The sequence below is a fragment of the Paralichthys olivaceus genome, chromosome 13 (genome assembly GCF_024713975.1).
Source record: "Paralichthys olivaceus isolate ysfri-2021 chromosome 13, ASM2471397v2, whole genome shotgun sequence".
NCBI lineage: Eukaryota > Metazoa > Chordata > Actinopteri > Pleuronectiformes > Paralichthyidae > Paralichthys > Paralichthys olivaceus.
The window spans coordinates 17,751,903-17,769,884 of record NC_091105.1 but is presented as its reverse complement, the minus strand read 5'-3'; the positions used below and the strand labels follow the sequence as shown (position 1 = coordinate 17,769,884).

The window sequence follows — 17,982 nt, the reverse complement described above, 5'->3', positions numbered from 1 at the left end:
TGAAGTGATGGATTTCCAGCTCACAGCTTCTTTACACAGTACAGCCTCTGGCTTTTATTTGATATTTGGTTTTGACTAAAGTTTTTGTTCAATATTTCAGATCTGTTATTAGCATGGCCAGCACATGTTAGCTTGGAGAGATAACTTGGCTTGTTTGCTGTCACACTGAATACACCACTGAACCCTGTTGAAAGGTCTGGCGATTCAATAACATGTTGCTTAAAATGAAAAAAGGAATAAAACACTCATTATTCATGACTAACAGACAAATTTGATTATAGTAAGTAACTTTTGGTCAGGTACAATCCTTAACGTTTCCTAAGTGCTGCTGCACAATAGAGGATTTCAAACTCTTGACCGATTTTGATTGTGAGAAATGTGGGAGACCACAGACATGATGACAGATTTAACAGATCTTCAGAACACACACACTAGACGATTTGAACAGAACGTCAGACTACACACTTTCCTTTTTTAGGAAATATTTTACAGTGGCGAGTCCAGAGACTTAAAATATACAGGACAGCACCTTTTATATAATAAAGCTGTTTTAGCTTGTCAGTCGTCAGCAAATAAAGTCACAAACTGTTGAGCAGGTTGTCATGGTGACAAGTGATTACAACACATAGGAATGCAAGTGTGATGATAATAAGAAAGAGACGGAAAGTGGGCAGATCTGTCGGAGTTGTTTCAATAATGCATGACAAATGTGTGTGTGTGTTCTGCAGGCAGTGAGTCAAGTCCAGCTGAAAGCTCACTTTGTCATTAGTTTTTTCCAGTTTATAAATAATCTGGACACATAGGATGACAGTTTACAATCCTGCTGTAATCTAAGTGTGTTTGTGAACATGTTGTCTGTAATGTTGTGTTCCGATTGGCTAGAGGGGTGTGGCGGGGTCTGTGTTTGATTGACAGCAGCTGGAGGGGCCGGTGTTGTTGGTGGTGTGGAAGAATAGAAAAACCACACCAACATCTGGCTCAAACCCTCATGATATTAGCAGCTGCAGCGACATGTTTTATAACAAGCTGCAGATGAGACATAGACTTTTCCCCATAGGGAATGTTTGTTTGCTTGCTTGTTCAACAAGTTCAGGTGCAGGGCGTGTGTTGATGTTTGTATATTGAGAGGGACACTTGAGTAAGGATGATAATGTTCCTCACAGTCTGTAGCAGCTGCTGTCTGGCTCAGGCTGACAGTCTGCTCTGCTGATGATGCAATGCTGACCTTACTGCTCCGTCAAAATAAGTTCTCCATGTGCAGAAATGGCCACAAGAAGAGCAGCAGGTCGAAGGATTTCAAAACCAGCAGGTGCCATCATGGACCCAAATATTTAGTACAGAAATCAAAGCTACATTTTCACAAAGAACCATCATCATATGTGATGAGATGTTCTATGTATCCACTGTGATGTACAACTGCATGTGGCCTGAAAACAAAGAAAGTGAAAGAACCAGATACTGATGATAAGTGTAGTAACGTACTAACAGTAGTTCAGGTTTACACTGTTCTGCCTTTGCTGGGAAATCCCTTTCACCATCGACTTCATCTCAGTCTGTGGTTAAACAAACGGCATTCTTACATGATGTCACCCTAAAAACACCCTGAACACATGAGAGCCGGCAACAGCTGGAGTGAAGTACTGTACAAGGATACAGAAACTGACCAGCAGGGTTTCAGTCCAGACAAGTGCTTGAAGTAAATATAGTTTCCTGATAACTGTTCTGAAAGCTCTTCCTGCAAGCTCCTCCAGAGCTAATAATATAATAACCTAAGGAGGAGAGAATAAAATCACAGCACACAGCTATATAGTATAAAAGTCTTAATAAGCTCAGATAAGTTGAAACTTTATTGATTACGCATCGAGGAGATTCACTTGGTACAGCAGCAAATAGTTAGAATGAGGTCAACAAGAAAATAAAAAAGGCAATAGAATAAAAAAATAAAAAAATAAAGAAAATGAAAATTCACTTTAAGGGTATACATAAGGGATTATATGTAATAATTGGTATCCATCATACAGATAATGTGTAAGAAGACCCTTAATTTGCTAATGACATTTCATTGAAATTGTTGTGAATTGAAAAAAACGTTTATTTTAGATTTGAAAATGTGTGTCCTTCCTTTTTTTTCCCAACAACGTTTTTGTGACTAAAAAGTTGATCCTCCTTCTGACTTATCTTGATTCAATTATCACCAGCTTGCAGCAGTGGAATAAATGAACAACAGCGGAGACATCATAGACGATTTTTGTTTGCAGAGGTCCCAAAACATGGCGTTTATGTTTATACATCTCTTTGTGCCAAAGAAATAAAACAGTTACTATATAAATCAAAATGTTTGTTTACAGTATGCTTTTAATAGATTGCTGAATCAACATGACGTCACATTAAATGCGTCTCAACTGGTTCCAAGTTTCCATTATTGCAAAACCCTCCTGGCACAGTTTGCTTCACATGGAGTTAATAATAAGGAAATGACACTCACACACACCTAACCACAGAGACTCAGCTAATCAATTTAGGACTAAAAAACACTTCATCTGGATCCAGAATGCAACACCTGTGCCCTCAGTGAGAAAATGATTATCATTATTGCTGTTATTATTGCAGCAGTCATTGAATATTAGAAGGTCCAGTGTGGCTGTGGTAGCATTTTGATTTTCTGCTCTGGATAGCAGCATGGATGTCTGTATGTATTCTTTCATGGATGCCATGTATGTACATGTATAAGGTATTTAGTGGCTTTTTAGTGCAGCGAATGGAATAAAGGCTTGTCCCAAACCCATCAGAAGGTTTGAGTATGAGTAAACTGCGCTGTTAGTAAACAACCCTGGATTTTGTTGTGTGTGTATCCACAGCTTTATATAACGTATTCCTCTCAGCCATAGAGCCCCTCTGTTGCTCTAAACACACCTGTGAGCCACGCTGTTGTATTGGGTGACATGTTTCTCGATGTTTATTCTGACTCACATACACTGTCCTGCTGCCACAAATTCCCAGAGCCAAATGTGGTTTCAGCTGCAGGTCAAAATACTGCCACCCAAAATGTCCTTCTGATTGAGCATGAACATGTTCTAACTAAAACTGTAAAGTAAATGTAAGTATATACAGTTGTTCGTGAGCATTTTAAAATATAAGAAATATTCAATATGATCAAGAACGTAGTCAAAGCTCTATTGTGATGTACTGTATAAGTGTTAGTTTGTGTCGTCTACAGGCTTTATTAAAAACAAGATTCACTCACATGTTAAAATGAGAGGCTATTCTGAAAACGCCCCATTGTAAATGTCCATTAGGATTTGGAGCAGCACTTACTGGATTTGATTTTAATGTGCCACGTTTATTTTGGCTCAGTCACACACTTCCCATGTTGCAGCTGAATACCCCTCACCTCACCTTCTCCTCCAAAACAACATCAGTTGTCATAAGACCTCAAAATCTTTTTAGTTTGTCCTGTTTGAACTGCTGTGGCCTCCGTAGAGAGGACCCGCTCCCGATGTAAATATAAAGTATTTAAATATAAAGGGCCCATTCTAGGGTAAAGTGAACAACAATTCATACAATTTAGATTTAACACACTAAATCTTACTGGACCTTTAAATATACAACATATTTGGGAGGGTGTGTATTATAGAGGATTGTGGAGAGTGAGGCAAGACACCTTCAGAAGCATAGCTCGGGATGGCTGTCTGAACTAGCTCGCTAGCTTCATTCCATGTATGCAAATTCATAGGACTGAAATGATGTTGCAGATGTGTTTTACCTCCAATTTTACTTAATTAAACTACTCATATTTAAAATTCTTAATCAAAGAGATATCAAACACAAGTGACTACATTTTGGGTGCATACGTATGAAAAGTCACCCAACAGAATGAGATGTGTGATTTTCAGCTCAGCGCAGTCATCACACTGTAGCTTCAGTGAGCAGTTTAGTAAATTAGCTGCTGCTGCCAGTGTTTGATTGAAACTATTTAAGGTTAAATAAAAAGGGAAAACTGAGTGTTAAGAGTTGAATCTGTTTGATGATAATGTATTTAAGCTACCGTGTGGGTTCTGTTTTAAACTGGAATTTGCTGTGTTTTGAGTATCAATGATGCAATGTAACAAAACTGTTGTTTTCTGGGTGACAGAATGGGGACACAAAATAGAAACTAAGAGCAAATTCATGATCGATTAATACTAATTAGTAACTGATTAATTTGTAATTCATGATAGTAGTTAGTGAAAAAGTCACAGAAGCACTTCAAGTCCCTACTTATTAACAAATTATTACTATTTTAAACATGAAGCTGAAATGAGTTCATACTCAGATAAATAACAAAATAACAAACTAGAACTGCCAAGTGGAACCCAAATCAACCTTTGACCCTCCGGGTCCCATGCAGGCTGGAGGAGCTGGACTACAGAGGACTGGTGAGGAGAGGGCTTGACAGGGGCCGCAAGACTCCAGAGAGTCTGAGCGTGTGGCTCTGTTCCAGTGTCGTTAGAGAGCAGCATGTCCAGACCTGCAGCGTCATATAACCAGACAGACAGGCTCAGTTTTATCATCCCTCTGTCACTGGACTCCGGGCCTGCGCTGCCATTGAAAAACAACTGAGAACACTTCCAGCCATGCCACTCAGGAGTCTGAGAACTCATCAGTCACACGCTTTGAGATAAATAAAATCGAATTATCTGCACCTCATTCTAAAGCAAGGGTCTCAAACTCAATTTACCTGGGGGCCGCCGGAGGTAGAGTCTGGGTGAGGCCGCATCAAGTACTCCACAAAAAAAGGGTTACAGGTATTCCAAAGCGTTCAACTTATCCAATCTTCTCAATCTTTATGATGAACAGTTCTTCAACATGAACGGTTCTTCAGAACGGAATCATGTTTCAATCAAGTGACTAACGCTGCTAATTCGCTTTGGCTAACTTGACAACAAACGCCACCAGAAGCTGTCAGGGCAATCACAGCACTAACACTTAACTTTGATGTCAAGTAGGGGGCCCCAAAATATCGTCCAGCGACCGCAATTGGCCCGCGGGCTCGGAGTTTAAGACCCCTGTTCTTTTATAAAATGTGATACTTAATGAGAATATGACAATGGAACAACCATGTGGTGAATGTTACCGTTATCGACCATAAATCAAATGCCTGCTTGGCCTGTGGATAGCCGTCACAGTCCATTAGAAATGTTGGGGTTCAGGTTTCAGATATGTTTTCAGCTCTTGCCGACACAGGCTGCACTCTGGGTCTATGCTGTGGTGTGATTTGTAACAACAGAACTGTTTGTATTTGATGTTAACTCCCATAATCTGTGATTGTGCATTGGACGTCCAAGTGAGTTTTATTTGTAGGAGACAAATATTGGTAATGAGTATCAAACTTTTAGAGTTACTGATGCTCAAAGTGGTGCAACCACCCCTGGTCTCCCTGAACAGTCTGGAACTCTTTGCCGTAAGTCTTTACTTCAGTGGAGCTGCTGGCAACATTTTGTGGCCCCGACTTTATGTAAATGTATACATAGGTGTTTATTGTTCTGATTTCCACTATTTGGAAAGGTAATTACACACACACACACACACACACACCACACACACACACACACACACACACACACACTGAGAGAGAGAGGGAGAAGGAGAGAGAGAGAGACCTCCTTCCCCCAGTTTCCTGACATAGCAGAGTGTGTGAGCGTAAAGTATGTGTATGTGTGGGTTCAGCAGTGAGTCTCCAGCTGCTGAGCGGAGTGGAGCGCACGGCGCAGCGGACACACCGTCCCTCCCCCGGGCTCTCAGAAACTTCACATTGGATCTGAATGACAGTCTCTGGACGGGGGACACAAGAAGATGGAGGAACAGCGCAGTTTTGTATCTTTACGCGGAGCTTTATGTGTCTTCTTCCTTGCTGCGCTGCTGGAGACCGGGGCTGCTGGTGAGTTACGCATATCCTGAACTCTAACAACACTCTGCAATGACCTCACCATGGCTAATGTCCCGCACAGTGTGTTTAACAATAGACCCACTCTCTGTAGTTTTACGCGGCATTTGAAACATTCCTTCCGGCGCGTTACGCATGGATCTGCGGAGAGCCGAGGCGCAACAGGTGACTCAGAGCAGACTGACACATGCTCTGTTATGCTCACTGCTGGCTGCTCTTATAGCAAAGTGTGGTGCCTTGTTTCAAACAGCACATGTATGGTTCAACATTACATGACATACAAGATAAATATTTTGTCCGCTTTGACAAATGTTTCACTGCAACAGAGAGACCTGCCAGGGTTCCTGAAATCTGATCATGGTTTAAAGAACACATTTTAAAAAACAGGGAGGCTGACTAACATTTCTCTCAAACATCAGATTTAGATATTTAGTGCAGGATAAATGCCTTGTGACATTTTGTTGTATGAGCCTTACACTTCAGTCAATCAATCAATCAACCACTTCTTATATAGCCCATATTCACAAAGCACAATCTGTCTCATCGATCTTAACAAGGTGTAACATCCTCTGCCCTTATCCCTCAACAAGAGTGAGGTGAAGCTGCAAAAAACTCTTATAAACAGGGAAAAAAACAGAAGCTCAGAGGGAGCCACATGTGAGGGCTCCCTGCAGGACTGACAGAAGAGATGCTGCATGGAGCAGAGCTCATCAATAGAATAACGTTCTTTACAACATTCATAAGAAAAGACTGTGTCTAACAAAAATGAAGGGGTCTATCAGTGTTTTATACAAAAGAGATGAAGGGAGCAGTAGTGACATCTGTAATGACAGAGGTAAAGCGAGTGAGTCGGCACATTGTGGTCAACATTATCATTAAACGTTATCCAGTTGCAATACTAAACTGTGGGAATACTCCTTTACTGCTTGAAACAAATCCACTTATTTGACATTGTCTGTTTGCATCCTTTGAGGATTTGTGGTCCTGTCTTTTTCCAGGTATTTACTAAAGCTACATGATCTGAGTGAAATATTCAAACCCAAACTGTTATGCATCGTTCAACCTAAAGGAAACATTCTGCATCTACTGTCTATAATGTGGTACACGTTTTCCAGAAATTTAGAAAAACGCATTTGTTATCTTGAATTCTAAGATCCCAACTTGAGTTTAGAATTAAACTCTGTTCCTAAACGATGCGTTGCAGCGCAGCACAAGTTTTTATTGAGTTTTATATTCCTCAGCTCCTGCACGATGGTAGTGTTTGGGATAACGCCTTTAAGCTTTATCATAAGTTGCATGTAGTTCTGCTTTAACTTGAACCATGGTGTGGTTGGTCACTTTCCATCTGTCATGTGGATAACACATTCAGATGTTGTGAAAACCCATGTTATGTGTTATAGCACACGTCTCCTTCCCTTTGCCCACCTCCTTCCTCTTCTTATTCTACCCTTCTCTCTGCTGTTTGTTTCTGCCCCCCTCCCACAGAGGGGCCTATTTTGAACCTGGAAATCCCACATACCAGAAGGACTGTGTGGTCGTGCTGCATTGTATGTGTCACAAATAGACACACACACACACACACACACACACATGCAACCCACACACACACACACACACACACACACACTTAAAGACATAGAGACGTTCGTTCGCATGACCCATTCTCCTTCATCAATACACATTGTACAGAGCACCTCAGGCTGGAGGAAGCTGCTCAGCACTCTACCAGGACCTGCAGCAGCTTGACTTTTTGGACAGCAGGGCCTGAATTTGTTGTTTTTATCTTTTCTTCCATTCCATAACTTGATTACCATGCACTTGCTTGTGCTGTAACATGAAGGTTCCCTCATGTTTCCTTTTCAGGGAATCTTCATCTTTTCAGGGCAGAGGCCACTGTGCATTTCCTAATCCTTGTGCTTAGCCAAGTTGGTGCCGGGACAAAAGTTGTTTTGAGGATGAACATATTATCTGATTGCTGAAAGGGAAAAAAACAGTGGGAGGACTTTGATTTTGAATAGGTACTTGCATTTGTTTTGCTACAGTGGAATTGCGATTCACTGACTTATGGCTGCTGCACATTAGAGGCTTTTTAACTCTTGACAGATTTTAAAAATGTGAGAGACCACAGACATAATGTAAAAAGGGGTAAATCAGGTCTAAATCATCCTGATTATCCTCCAGTGTGATGCAGCCTTAAATCATATTTCAATTTATATTTATCTTTCTGTAAATTAGATTAGATGTCAGTTAGATGAGCCCTTCTAACTTTGTGATGTGTGTGTGGGCTTGTGCAGTCCTGCAAATCCCTGATTCCTACTTAGTTTCTTTACTGGGCTTCAGTGAAGAGAAGAGCAGAGGAGAGAAGAAAAGATAGCAAAGAGAAGAGAAGAGGTTGTACACCTTAACCACTCTGAGCTGCCTCTCTTTGATTTTTCACCATATTAGTCAACTTCCCCTTTTGCGACTCACTTCGCTGCATCTCCGGGTCAAAGAGAGGAACGAGGGATGGAGGAGGGAACCTGAGAAAGTCAAAGGAGGAGGATAAAGACGGGAGGAATGAGAGGATTAGGGCCAAGACTGAGCGAGGTGGATTAAGACGGAGTTAGAAAAGTAGGAGGATAACTTTCAGGAGCAGAGGCAGAGAGATCAGCCTCCTGCTGTGGCAGTTATGTGGCCCTGTGCTGCCTCTCTCCAGTTGTCTCCCCTTGTTTCAGTGATCAAAAAGGATTCTTACTTTCATTGTCTATGTTGCATTGCATCAGAAAAGTGTCATCTATTGCAGGGTTTTTACAGCCTCTCGTCTGGAGGACTCTTAGCTTCACATTGGAAATTATGCTTATTAAACTTTTAAAATGCAGAAACATGGATTTTCAAACTCAACCTCTTGTTGGTTTTTTGATGACACTAACTTTTATGGGTATCTGGTGTGTAGAATTTTCACTTTTCCATTCAGATTTGAGCAGTTTGCAGCATATTTCCTGTATGTTGGTGATAAATTAGAGTCAAGTTTCCTGTCTGTCCTTCTGCCCACTGTGAGCTCACATCCTCCACGGTTTGGAAAGAGGAAAGGGGGGTGGGGAGGAGGAGGGGGCGGTGACATAGAGGGGGATATTTCTGCTGATGGGAAGGGTGTCTTTAGATATGAAAGCGTTTCAGTAAATATAAGTGAGCTTTGGAATTTGCATTGCTTGTATGCATTTGTATTTGATTAGGGAGATTTACTGTTATTTGAGTTTTGTTATGGACGATGGGATGAAATATAATGATTTTTAAAAATGTTTTTATGGAATATGCAAGGAATGTTTTTTGCATTCTTGCAGTGACAGATAGTTAATTTATACTACTCATGTCTCTTTGTTACATATGAATCTACATCCTATCAATAGTTATATAGTAGTATAGGTTAGTCTGACCTTTGTATTTAACTTATATTTTCCTTTGCCATTTCAGAAAACCAGATTTTAGGGGATATTTGGAGGACTTTATTGGAGTTTTATCCAACAATAATTCATCTCAATCTACACACTGCACCTTTTATCGTGCAACCATTCAAATGTTAGTATTTATCGAGGTTATTCATTGGTTATGCCGGTTGGCAATAGGTCACGGTAGCATGATTTCACCTCTGTAGCAACAGCAGCAGAAAGAAATATCAAATTTCAATTATAGCCCCTTCAGGAGCCATCAAGAGTACAGTTAATGACAGTCCACACTTTCCTGTGACGCACACAGGTCACTGGTGTTTTCATACAGTAATTTCTCCTCATGGACCATCAGCAGGAAAAAAGTGCAGCAGTAATAAAAGAGAAAGTCAAAGTGCTTTAGCATCTGGAACAATGACCCACATACCACCGCAGACCTGCGTGCACAGTTACCCTCTGACTTTCTGAACCGGCACAATATGCCCAAACTTCAAAGTGAAGTAGGTTGTAAAGCTGCAGCCTCTAAGATCAACAGCACTGTTATTTTATCATAAATCCAGAAAATTCTACTGGCATTTTGGGAGTGATGTTTTCTTTTGGCAAGGCACTCAAACTTTACTGCACTGCAACGATTTATAAATTGTCCTAAGACACCTACAAACCACTGACGTACTTGATGACATTTCTGGGGAGCTTGAAATCTGAAATGAAATATATTAAATTACTTTGAATCATCTTTCAGCACCGAATATAATCAGGCTCAAGTCAATTTAATTATTTTTTTTACCAAAACTGTCATTATGTACTCATGCTGCTCATTCAGATTCTTTCAGCTCCTTTGGCACTTTGCTGCACTAAATCAGCAGGTCTGATTTGTCATTTGTGGGTTTCAGCTTTCAGCTTATTCACACTCACTCCTGCTCCTTAGACTCAGTGTGACAGAATGAGTTTCGTAAGTGCACTACAGTAACTGTGCTTCCTGTTCAATAAATAACTTGGCCTGTGCAGACTATGATAGGGTGTCACACAAACACACACACACACCCTTATAAAGACACACTGTAGCAGGGAGCTTGAGTTTGATGACATGTGGAGGGTAATGAGGATTCGTGCGTGTTAAACATGATGTCCTCCTCCAGTCAGGTTTCACAGGTCAGGTCTGCAGACATGCTTCTGTGTCAGTTGATTTAAGGATAATACAGACTGCACTGCTAGAAGTTGTAAGAGAGAGTGAAGAGGTGTCTGTTAAGCTGCTTTCAAACATGTACTGAACACTGGAGATCCTGTGAACATTCTCCGGAGCCTCTGGACTTTCTGCTGACTTTCTCTGGCAAGCCAATTAATATAAAGACCACAGAATGTCAGCAGGAGACGGTGTGAGAACAGCAGGGGATCCCCGCAGGATTCCCCACGAGCGAGTGGGGTTGTATGTTCCTGTTTGTAACACACAACTGGCACAAACATACAAAAACATAAAATACAAAAAGAAAACAAATATCTCAGGATGAGAAAGCGGTGACACATGCAGAAGACATCTGATGTGTTGTGTGACCACATGTAGGCAAAGAGAAAGGTCACTCACAGTCTGGTTCTCTCGCTCTGAACAGAGGTAAACACCACTTGTCTGATGATGATGGACCCAACACGTTTCACTCGATTTGGTGCTTCACTTCTTTTATTTTCTTCAGGCTCTTTCCCTGTTTCATCCAGTTACAAAAACACATGTCATTCGCTCGTCCAGGAGAGTGGTCTGGATGGGCGGGCGAGTGTTACGTGATGTAAATGTGTGTGAGAGAGAGAGAGCCACAGGAGAGAACAAGAAAAGCAAAACTAATATTTTTAGCCAGCAGCTAAAAATATTATGTGACAACTCCTACATAATATTCAATATAAAGTCATTTACCAGAAGTGAAAGGTCACAGTACGTTGAGTATATTCCACATATAAACCACTTCTATTACAGACAGTGAGTTCAAATGATACTAGCTAGTTCTGTAGTATTCAGTGAATTATTGCTTTGAGCTAAAGTCCAGGTTTTGTCAACACGTGATGAAGAACTGTCCATGATATCCAACCCAACAAGATGCAGTACTTAAATCAGAAGGTCGGAGGTTTGATCCCGAGCTACATTCAACGCCACATTTTTTCTGGCAGCTGTGTGTGAAGGGGATGTATGATAGACACTGTATGAATGTGCTTTGCTTGTTCATTAATTAATAGTAAATACAAGTAAACAAGGCTTTGCTGAGCTCTGTAAATTTTAAACTAACACAAGCTTACATGTTTTTTTACACTGCCCTCTCCTCAGCTTGGAGCAGTGGGTTTGGAGTCCAAGAGGCAGGTCTGAACAGGTCACAGCAGAGCGAGCGAGAGGGTGAGTGGCGTAGGCGGTTTGAGTTATTCTAACAAGAATGAGGGGGATAAGATTTGACTGATTATGAGTCAGCATGCAACCCATTTTACCACATGTAGGGTAACTTTTAACTTGCCAGAGTGATGGAATCAAACAGCGCGACTCTACCACAGTGGCGATTGTTCTTTCATTATGATGTGTAAATAAAGGCCAGACAAGGCTGCAAGTAGCTGTTGATCACAACTAGAACCTAACATAACAACAACTTCCACTGAATGAGGTCCCGTGTCACTGCCATTTCTAAGTCAGTGGCTATAGCTGTGTCTTAATTCAGGGGCCACACACTTCGGAGGATCTGGTCTACGCAGTTCACATTTGCTGCATCCTTCATCGGCCGAGTGGAGTGTGTCAGCCGAACCGAAATGAAGGTCTTTGTTTGACTAAAAAACCTTGAAAATATGTTTTTTTAACACGTGTTCTATCAGCTGTTTAGATAGGTACTTGCATTTCAATTCTGACGTCTTCCCTCACTTTTTGCCACTATTACCTCTTTGAAAAACAGTCTGTCACTGAAGCGCATGATTGATTTTTTTATTTCACATTTATCTCCGTTCCTCTCTTACCTCTTACCTGATGTAACTCTTGATGTAGGCTGCATATTGATTTATTTCTGGTCGTCTGTCTGGCTGGTTCAGTGTGGTGTTGGCCTGTTTTCATTTGGCTCAGTGGTTTTCCTCAGGCCTCATCCAGCACATTGAGGTGGTGGATTCAGACTCATGCAGTGCAGCCTGATGGAGGGGTTGGCCTGGTTGTGGTTGTCTGTGTTGACAGTTCTTTTAGGTCCTGACCTGTTTGAATTCAGGAAGCTTATGCTTTCGTGCAGTTCCAACCTTCTAGATAGTTTAAAATATATATCTGGTTCTGACATGTAAGGCTGAGAAAAACCACAAGTGATGAACCCACTGAAAACTAACAGTACAGAGCTTTAACCTTCTCAGCTCGCTTGAACTGCTGTAAGGAAAATGCACTTTGTCTCTATGTGTCTTTTAAACAATCCTAAGCATACATATGTTGCTGTGACATAGTTGCACTGATACAGTGGATGGGAGGCGGTAGAGCGGGTTATCCACTAACCAGAAGGTCGGCGGTTCAATCCCAGTCTCCCACATGCGCAGGTGTCTTCAGGCAAGATACTGAAACTCAAAATGCCCCTGATTGAGGCAGGCAGTGATTGAGGGATGTATGATAACGTTCTGCACATAGATGCACTATATGAATGCGTGTGTGAATGAGTGAATGGCCAAACTGCACCGTAAAGAGCTTTGAGTGGTCATCAAGACTAGAGAAGTGCTACAGACCATTTACCATTTGCCAAATGAAAGATCACCGGTTTAGCAGATTCACTTATCTCCTGCACAAATGAGCTCAGCAAGTTCTATGGCAATGTGGTGATGTGAATTTGGTACTTCCTGTTTTCAAAGGCCAGTGGATCACCAAAATCATCAGTGTCGGGACCAATTATATCCACAGCACATTCCATGAAATTCTGACCAATAATTACAGACAGTGTGATGGAGATTTTTCTACAGCTCAAAAATCACTAAGACATGGAAATAATAATGTTGAAGCGTGTGAATTTTATTTATAAAGCACCATTTATACACAGAGGTAGATTCAAGGTGCTGTACAGGAATATTAAAAGAAAAGAAAAGAGGAAAAAAGATTTAGAGTGGTAGAAGAAATAAAATTGATACATCACACTACTCCACTCCTCCGCTCCCTTCACTGGTTACCAGTGGCTGCCTGCATCCAGTTTAAGACACTAGTACATGGTTAAACCTTACACCCTAGCCACTAGCCACTCAACAAAGTCAAGACTGTTTCCTGTCCTGGCTCCTAAATGGTGGAACGAGCTCCACATTGACATCAAAACAGCAGAAAGTCTACACATCCTCCGCCGCAGACTAAAGACACATCTCTTCCCACTACACCTTGACTAAGAAGATGGTGTCCAGTAACCATCATCAACTCTGGTCTTAATATTTAAACATTTAAAAAAATAAGTTTGGTTGCACTTATATATTGCACTTACATGTAGCACTTTCTAGTTTGGCTTTTTTTTAAAGCTAATTGTACTTACTTGATTCTTGCTGTTCTGGGTTTGTACTCTTATAGTTGAATGCACTTATTGTAAGTCGCTCACCTCAGGGGTCTCACCGGGTTATGACGATAATGATGCTTTAAGGCTAATTTCAGTCAGTGATTGTATTTCAATTTGTTGCATCAGTTAATTATCAGTTAACCAACATTTTTCATATTAGAAATGTGAGAAAAGTGGTATTAAAGATTGTGTTTTTTTGTACTGTACTGACATGGGTACTGTTTTGTGTGTCCTGCAGTTATGCCACCTTCTTACCCTTTGAGTCAGCTCTGTAAGTTCTGTGATCTGGAGCTGTCCATGTGTAGTGGAACAGGGACCTGCATGTCCAACTGCTCCATCACGTCCATCTGCCAAGACAGCAACGAGGTCTGTGTCGCTATCTGGTAGGTACCTTACAGCAGCAAATGACCATCCCTTAAATGTTATCGACTACATAAATGATGTATGTTAAATTATTACATTTCTGCTCTGTCTGTCTATCTCAAAGGAGGAAGAATGACACAGGCTTCTCCATCGAAACTCTCTGCCACAATCCGTCCAAGCCTCTGTATGGCGTTATGCTGGATGACTACAACAGCTCCACCTGTGTGATGAAGGAGAAGAACACAACGAGTGGGATGGCTCACTTCTGCTCCTGTACTGAAGAAGAGTGTAACGACAAGCTGTTATTTTCCCCTAGTGAGTACCAGCACCCTGTAATGAGATTGAAACTGGAATCATTTAAAAATATTTAAAAAGTATTCAGATGAATGGATATGCCATTTTGACCATAAAGCTCCACTCAATCAATTATAAATCCTTAGATCTTTTCATGGAATTTGTTGACAATACAAATCATATACACATGTATATATAAATACATATAGCATATATGTTTGCCTCTTCTTTAATACATATGTTTGGACATTTCATTATGGTTGCTACTGTCTTGGAATGACAGTGCACCGTCATCACAAGAGGAAGTGGAGTGGAAACTGTGTATTTAGATCACACATAAACAACGTTGAGGGAATCCTCAGTGTGGTCACACACGCTCAGCTGGTTCTTGCGAGTGTGTGTGTGTGTGTGTGTGTGTGTGTGTGTGTGTGTGTGTGTGTGTGTGTGTGTGTGTGTGTGTGTGTGTCTCTGGCTGCTGCCCTCCATGGTGCTGAGAAGAAAAGCTGGGTGTCTGTCTCTGCCTGTAAATGCTTGTGTGTGTGTGGGTGTGTGTGTGCGTAGGCCAGCCACACTGAATCTCAGACATAGGGTTTCCTGTCTGTGTTTAACTTAAATCAGAAACATCTCCAGCACATGGTGAACAGCCTCTGAAGACAGAACGCCACAGTGGTGACTGACAGTGAATTCAGTCGACTGTTATGAGGTGACTCTTTAATTCACTTCCTCTGTTACTACATTAGTAAAGCAGATACGATTCCTCCTGTTCCCACTAAACCGCAACATTCTATCTACTGTGTATATCTACTGCAGATAATATGGGAGGTTGATGGGAGGCCCAGTATTGAAACAGACAATTCTTCAATTTAATTCGCTTTTTTGTTCTAGGGTGAAAAACGTCAGCTGAGGCCTCCTCATGTCGGTTCAGCCTTACAGGGTGCATGAAGTACAGTTTCTACAGCACAGCACACATGGCAGTTTTTTTTTTATTTGGGAAGAAACTGGATATGTTCTGTCGAATATAACAATCAAACAATAAAAAGTAGATTGTAGAACTGTTTGAGGAGGACTCACTAATGACTAAGGAATAATTGTGAAGTAGCTCCGGAGCACCAACACAGGACGATAGAACAGCCAGTTCCAAACAGTCAGGGTTAGAATGAGATGGGTACTGCACCACTTCCTTCAAAACACAGATCATTTTTCACTGACATCAACTATCTATAAGAGCACATTGCCTGAATAAACTCTAAAATTGATGCATCAACACAGGCACTGTTGTTCCTTTGCTGCCCTGTACAGTTGGTATGTTCTCTCATTGTAGATCTTGCTTGGTGATTCTAGTTACACCTGGAATTAAAATGGGTTTCGTATCCAGATTGTATCTACATATGATGATAAACCTGATTACCTTTAATGTTACTTGTGTCTACATTAGGATCAGATTGCTCCGGCAAGCTCATGTGATTCTTTTGAGTGCATGGGTCCAAAAACCATCAAAGAGCAAAAAAGATTAAGGGAGAAAAAATTTTAAAAGATGGTGGCCATCTGTGAAGTGTGTTTACTTGCATTTTGATTGATCTGAATGATTTCCACCCACACAGTTGTTATAGATAGATGATGTTGAAATTACATTGACACTTGTGTTCATTGTGGTCCTGACCAGCTCCAGAGGGTGGTTTGGCTCACCAGATCAGAATCTGTCCCCAATGTGTCTTTGGTGCATTCAGACCTGTACTGTCATGTGGTCAAATGCTGTTTGAAATTCTATTGTTTACAACACATTTCAAAGGACCAACATCTGCCATGAGTATTTTGCGAGTTTGTGTTGTAAATTGAGCACAATCTTGCTGGTATGCGAGGTTCATCTCTCACCAGCAATTACGTGGAAATTCTGGGAAATAAATTAGCTCTAAATAAGACCATGACCAGCTCTGGTCGGCAGGTTTTTCTATTCACTGCACACAGTTTGGAAACAAGCTGGAATTTTGAGTGGTGGTCTGTAGCTGATGTCTGTTCTTCTTATTGTCGTTCCTTACAGTTATTAATTAGCCTGGGACGACTTGGAAAAGCACTCAATACAGAATTCGGGAGGTTCAGTCAAGGATGTGGACAGTAGATTGTATAAATCATAACCTGTGTCATCCTGTACTCCCCCCTCCACACACACACACACACAGATCCCGGAGGATATGGGTTGTGATTCCTTCCTCCCATTGAGGTCACATGTAGCAGGAAGTCCTCGTCTGTTTTTTTGGACCACTGCCAGAGCTGAAATGCCTCACATTGTTTTCCCCCTGCATTATCATGACATGCTTGTAATACGGTTTGTGCATGGGGAGTTATGAATTCTGGTGTGTGTGTCTGTGCAGCCAGAGTTATTGAAAATGTCCCTATGAGGCAGTTAACACTGAACAGCTTATGTTGGACACAGCAGTGTGAAGTTTATAATTTAATAAAATGTGTGCTGTGATCAGATGATTAAATAGTAAAGTGGAGCTGCTGTTTATCAAAGCTGCTCATTGGTCAAACAGCTGTTTCCAGTTGAGAGATAAGATGAGAGAGAACTAATTATTTAATCTCTCTTAACCAGTGTTGCCTCGCTAATCAATCATGCACCTGCCACATACAGTTTGACGTTAGGTGGTAGATACAACAAAGGTTTTGAACTTGATGCATGATGCCGAATGAGGGTTAATGTTGGTCGAAGTAGTTTACATCTTGCACTGCCCCCAAGTGGCCAACAAATTAATTTATGCAAGTTTAAGATGATAACCAGCAGAGAATGTGATCTGTTCTCCGAGCCCAGGCAGTGGTGATAGTTTTGTTTGCAGGCAGCATGGTCTGTGATGGACTGACTACCTGTCTAGGGTGTACCCTGCCTCGCCCAATTTCAGGGGGATTGTCTCAGCTCTTCTGGTTGGTTGGTTGGTCATATGGATGGATGCATGGATGTTTTGTTTGCTATTGAAAATCATGTGAAGAAGTAGGCAGACAGTGTCATCATTTATCAAGACAGTGTGTTAACTTGGTGAGTCCCGACTGTGTTCTTCCTTGATTTTGAACAAATCGTATGTACTCAATGTTGGTTTGAGTTTTCTCATTTTATTCACCATTAAAGGTTCAGTATGTAGAATTTAGCAACATCTGATGGTGAAGTTTCATGTTGCAGCTGAACACCCCTCACCTCACCCTCCTGTTCCAAACATGAAAAGAAAAAAATTGTCATAAAAACTCAAAAAGGTGTTTAGTTTGTCCAGTCTGGGCTACTGTAAAAAACATGGCAGCCTCTGTAGAGAGGCCTCATGTAGATATAAAGTATTTAAATATAAAAGGCTCTTTCTAGGGTAAAGAAAACAATGATTAGTACAGTTTAGATACTTGTGAAAACATCACTATAGGATTATTTCTTATTCAATTTCTGCCAATAGATCACTTTCACCTAAATCTTACACACTGGACCTTTAAG

General features: G+C 41.1%; 1 protein-coding gene across 2 annotated transcripts in view; it reads left to right on the top strand.

Moving 5' to 3' along the window:
- Positions 1–5,677: 5,677 nt before the first annotated feature.
- LOC109631953 (TGF-beta receptor type-2-like) overlaps positions 5,678–17,982 on the top strand; it is a 29,633-nt gene continuing 17,328 nt past the window's right edge. Inside the window, exons 1-4 of one of the 2 annotated variants that reach the window (XM_020091036.2) lie at positions 5,690–5,917; positions 11,654–11,719; positions 14,098–14,242; positions 14,347–14,537. In XM_020091036.2, the coding sequence (XP_019946595.2) occupies positions 5,833–5,917; positions 11,654–11,719; positions 14,098–14,242; positions 14,347–14,537 (487 nt within the window). In that variant the 5' untranslated portion in view covers positions 5,690–5,832. Of the gene's footprint in view, positions 5,918–11,653; positions 11,720–14,097; positions 14,243–14,346; positions 14,538–17,982 lie in introns of both variants that reach the window. The other variant, XM_020091037.2, reaches the window with a different exon arrangement.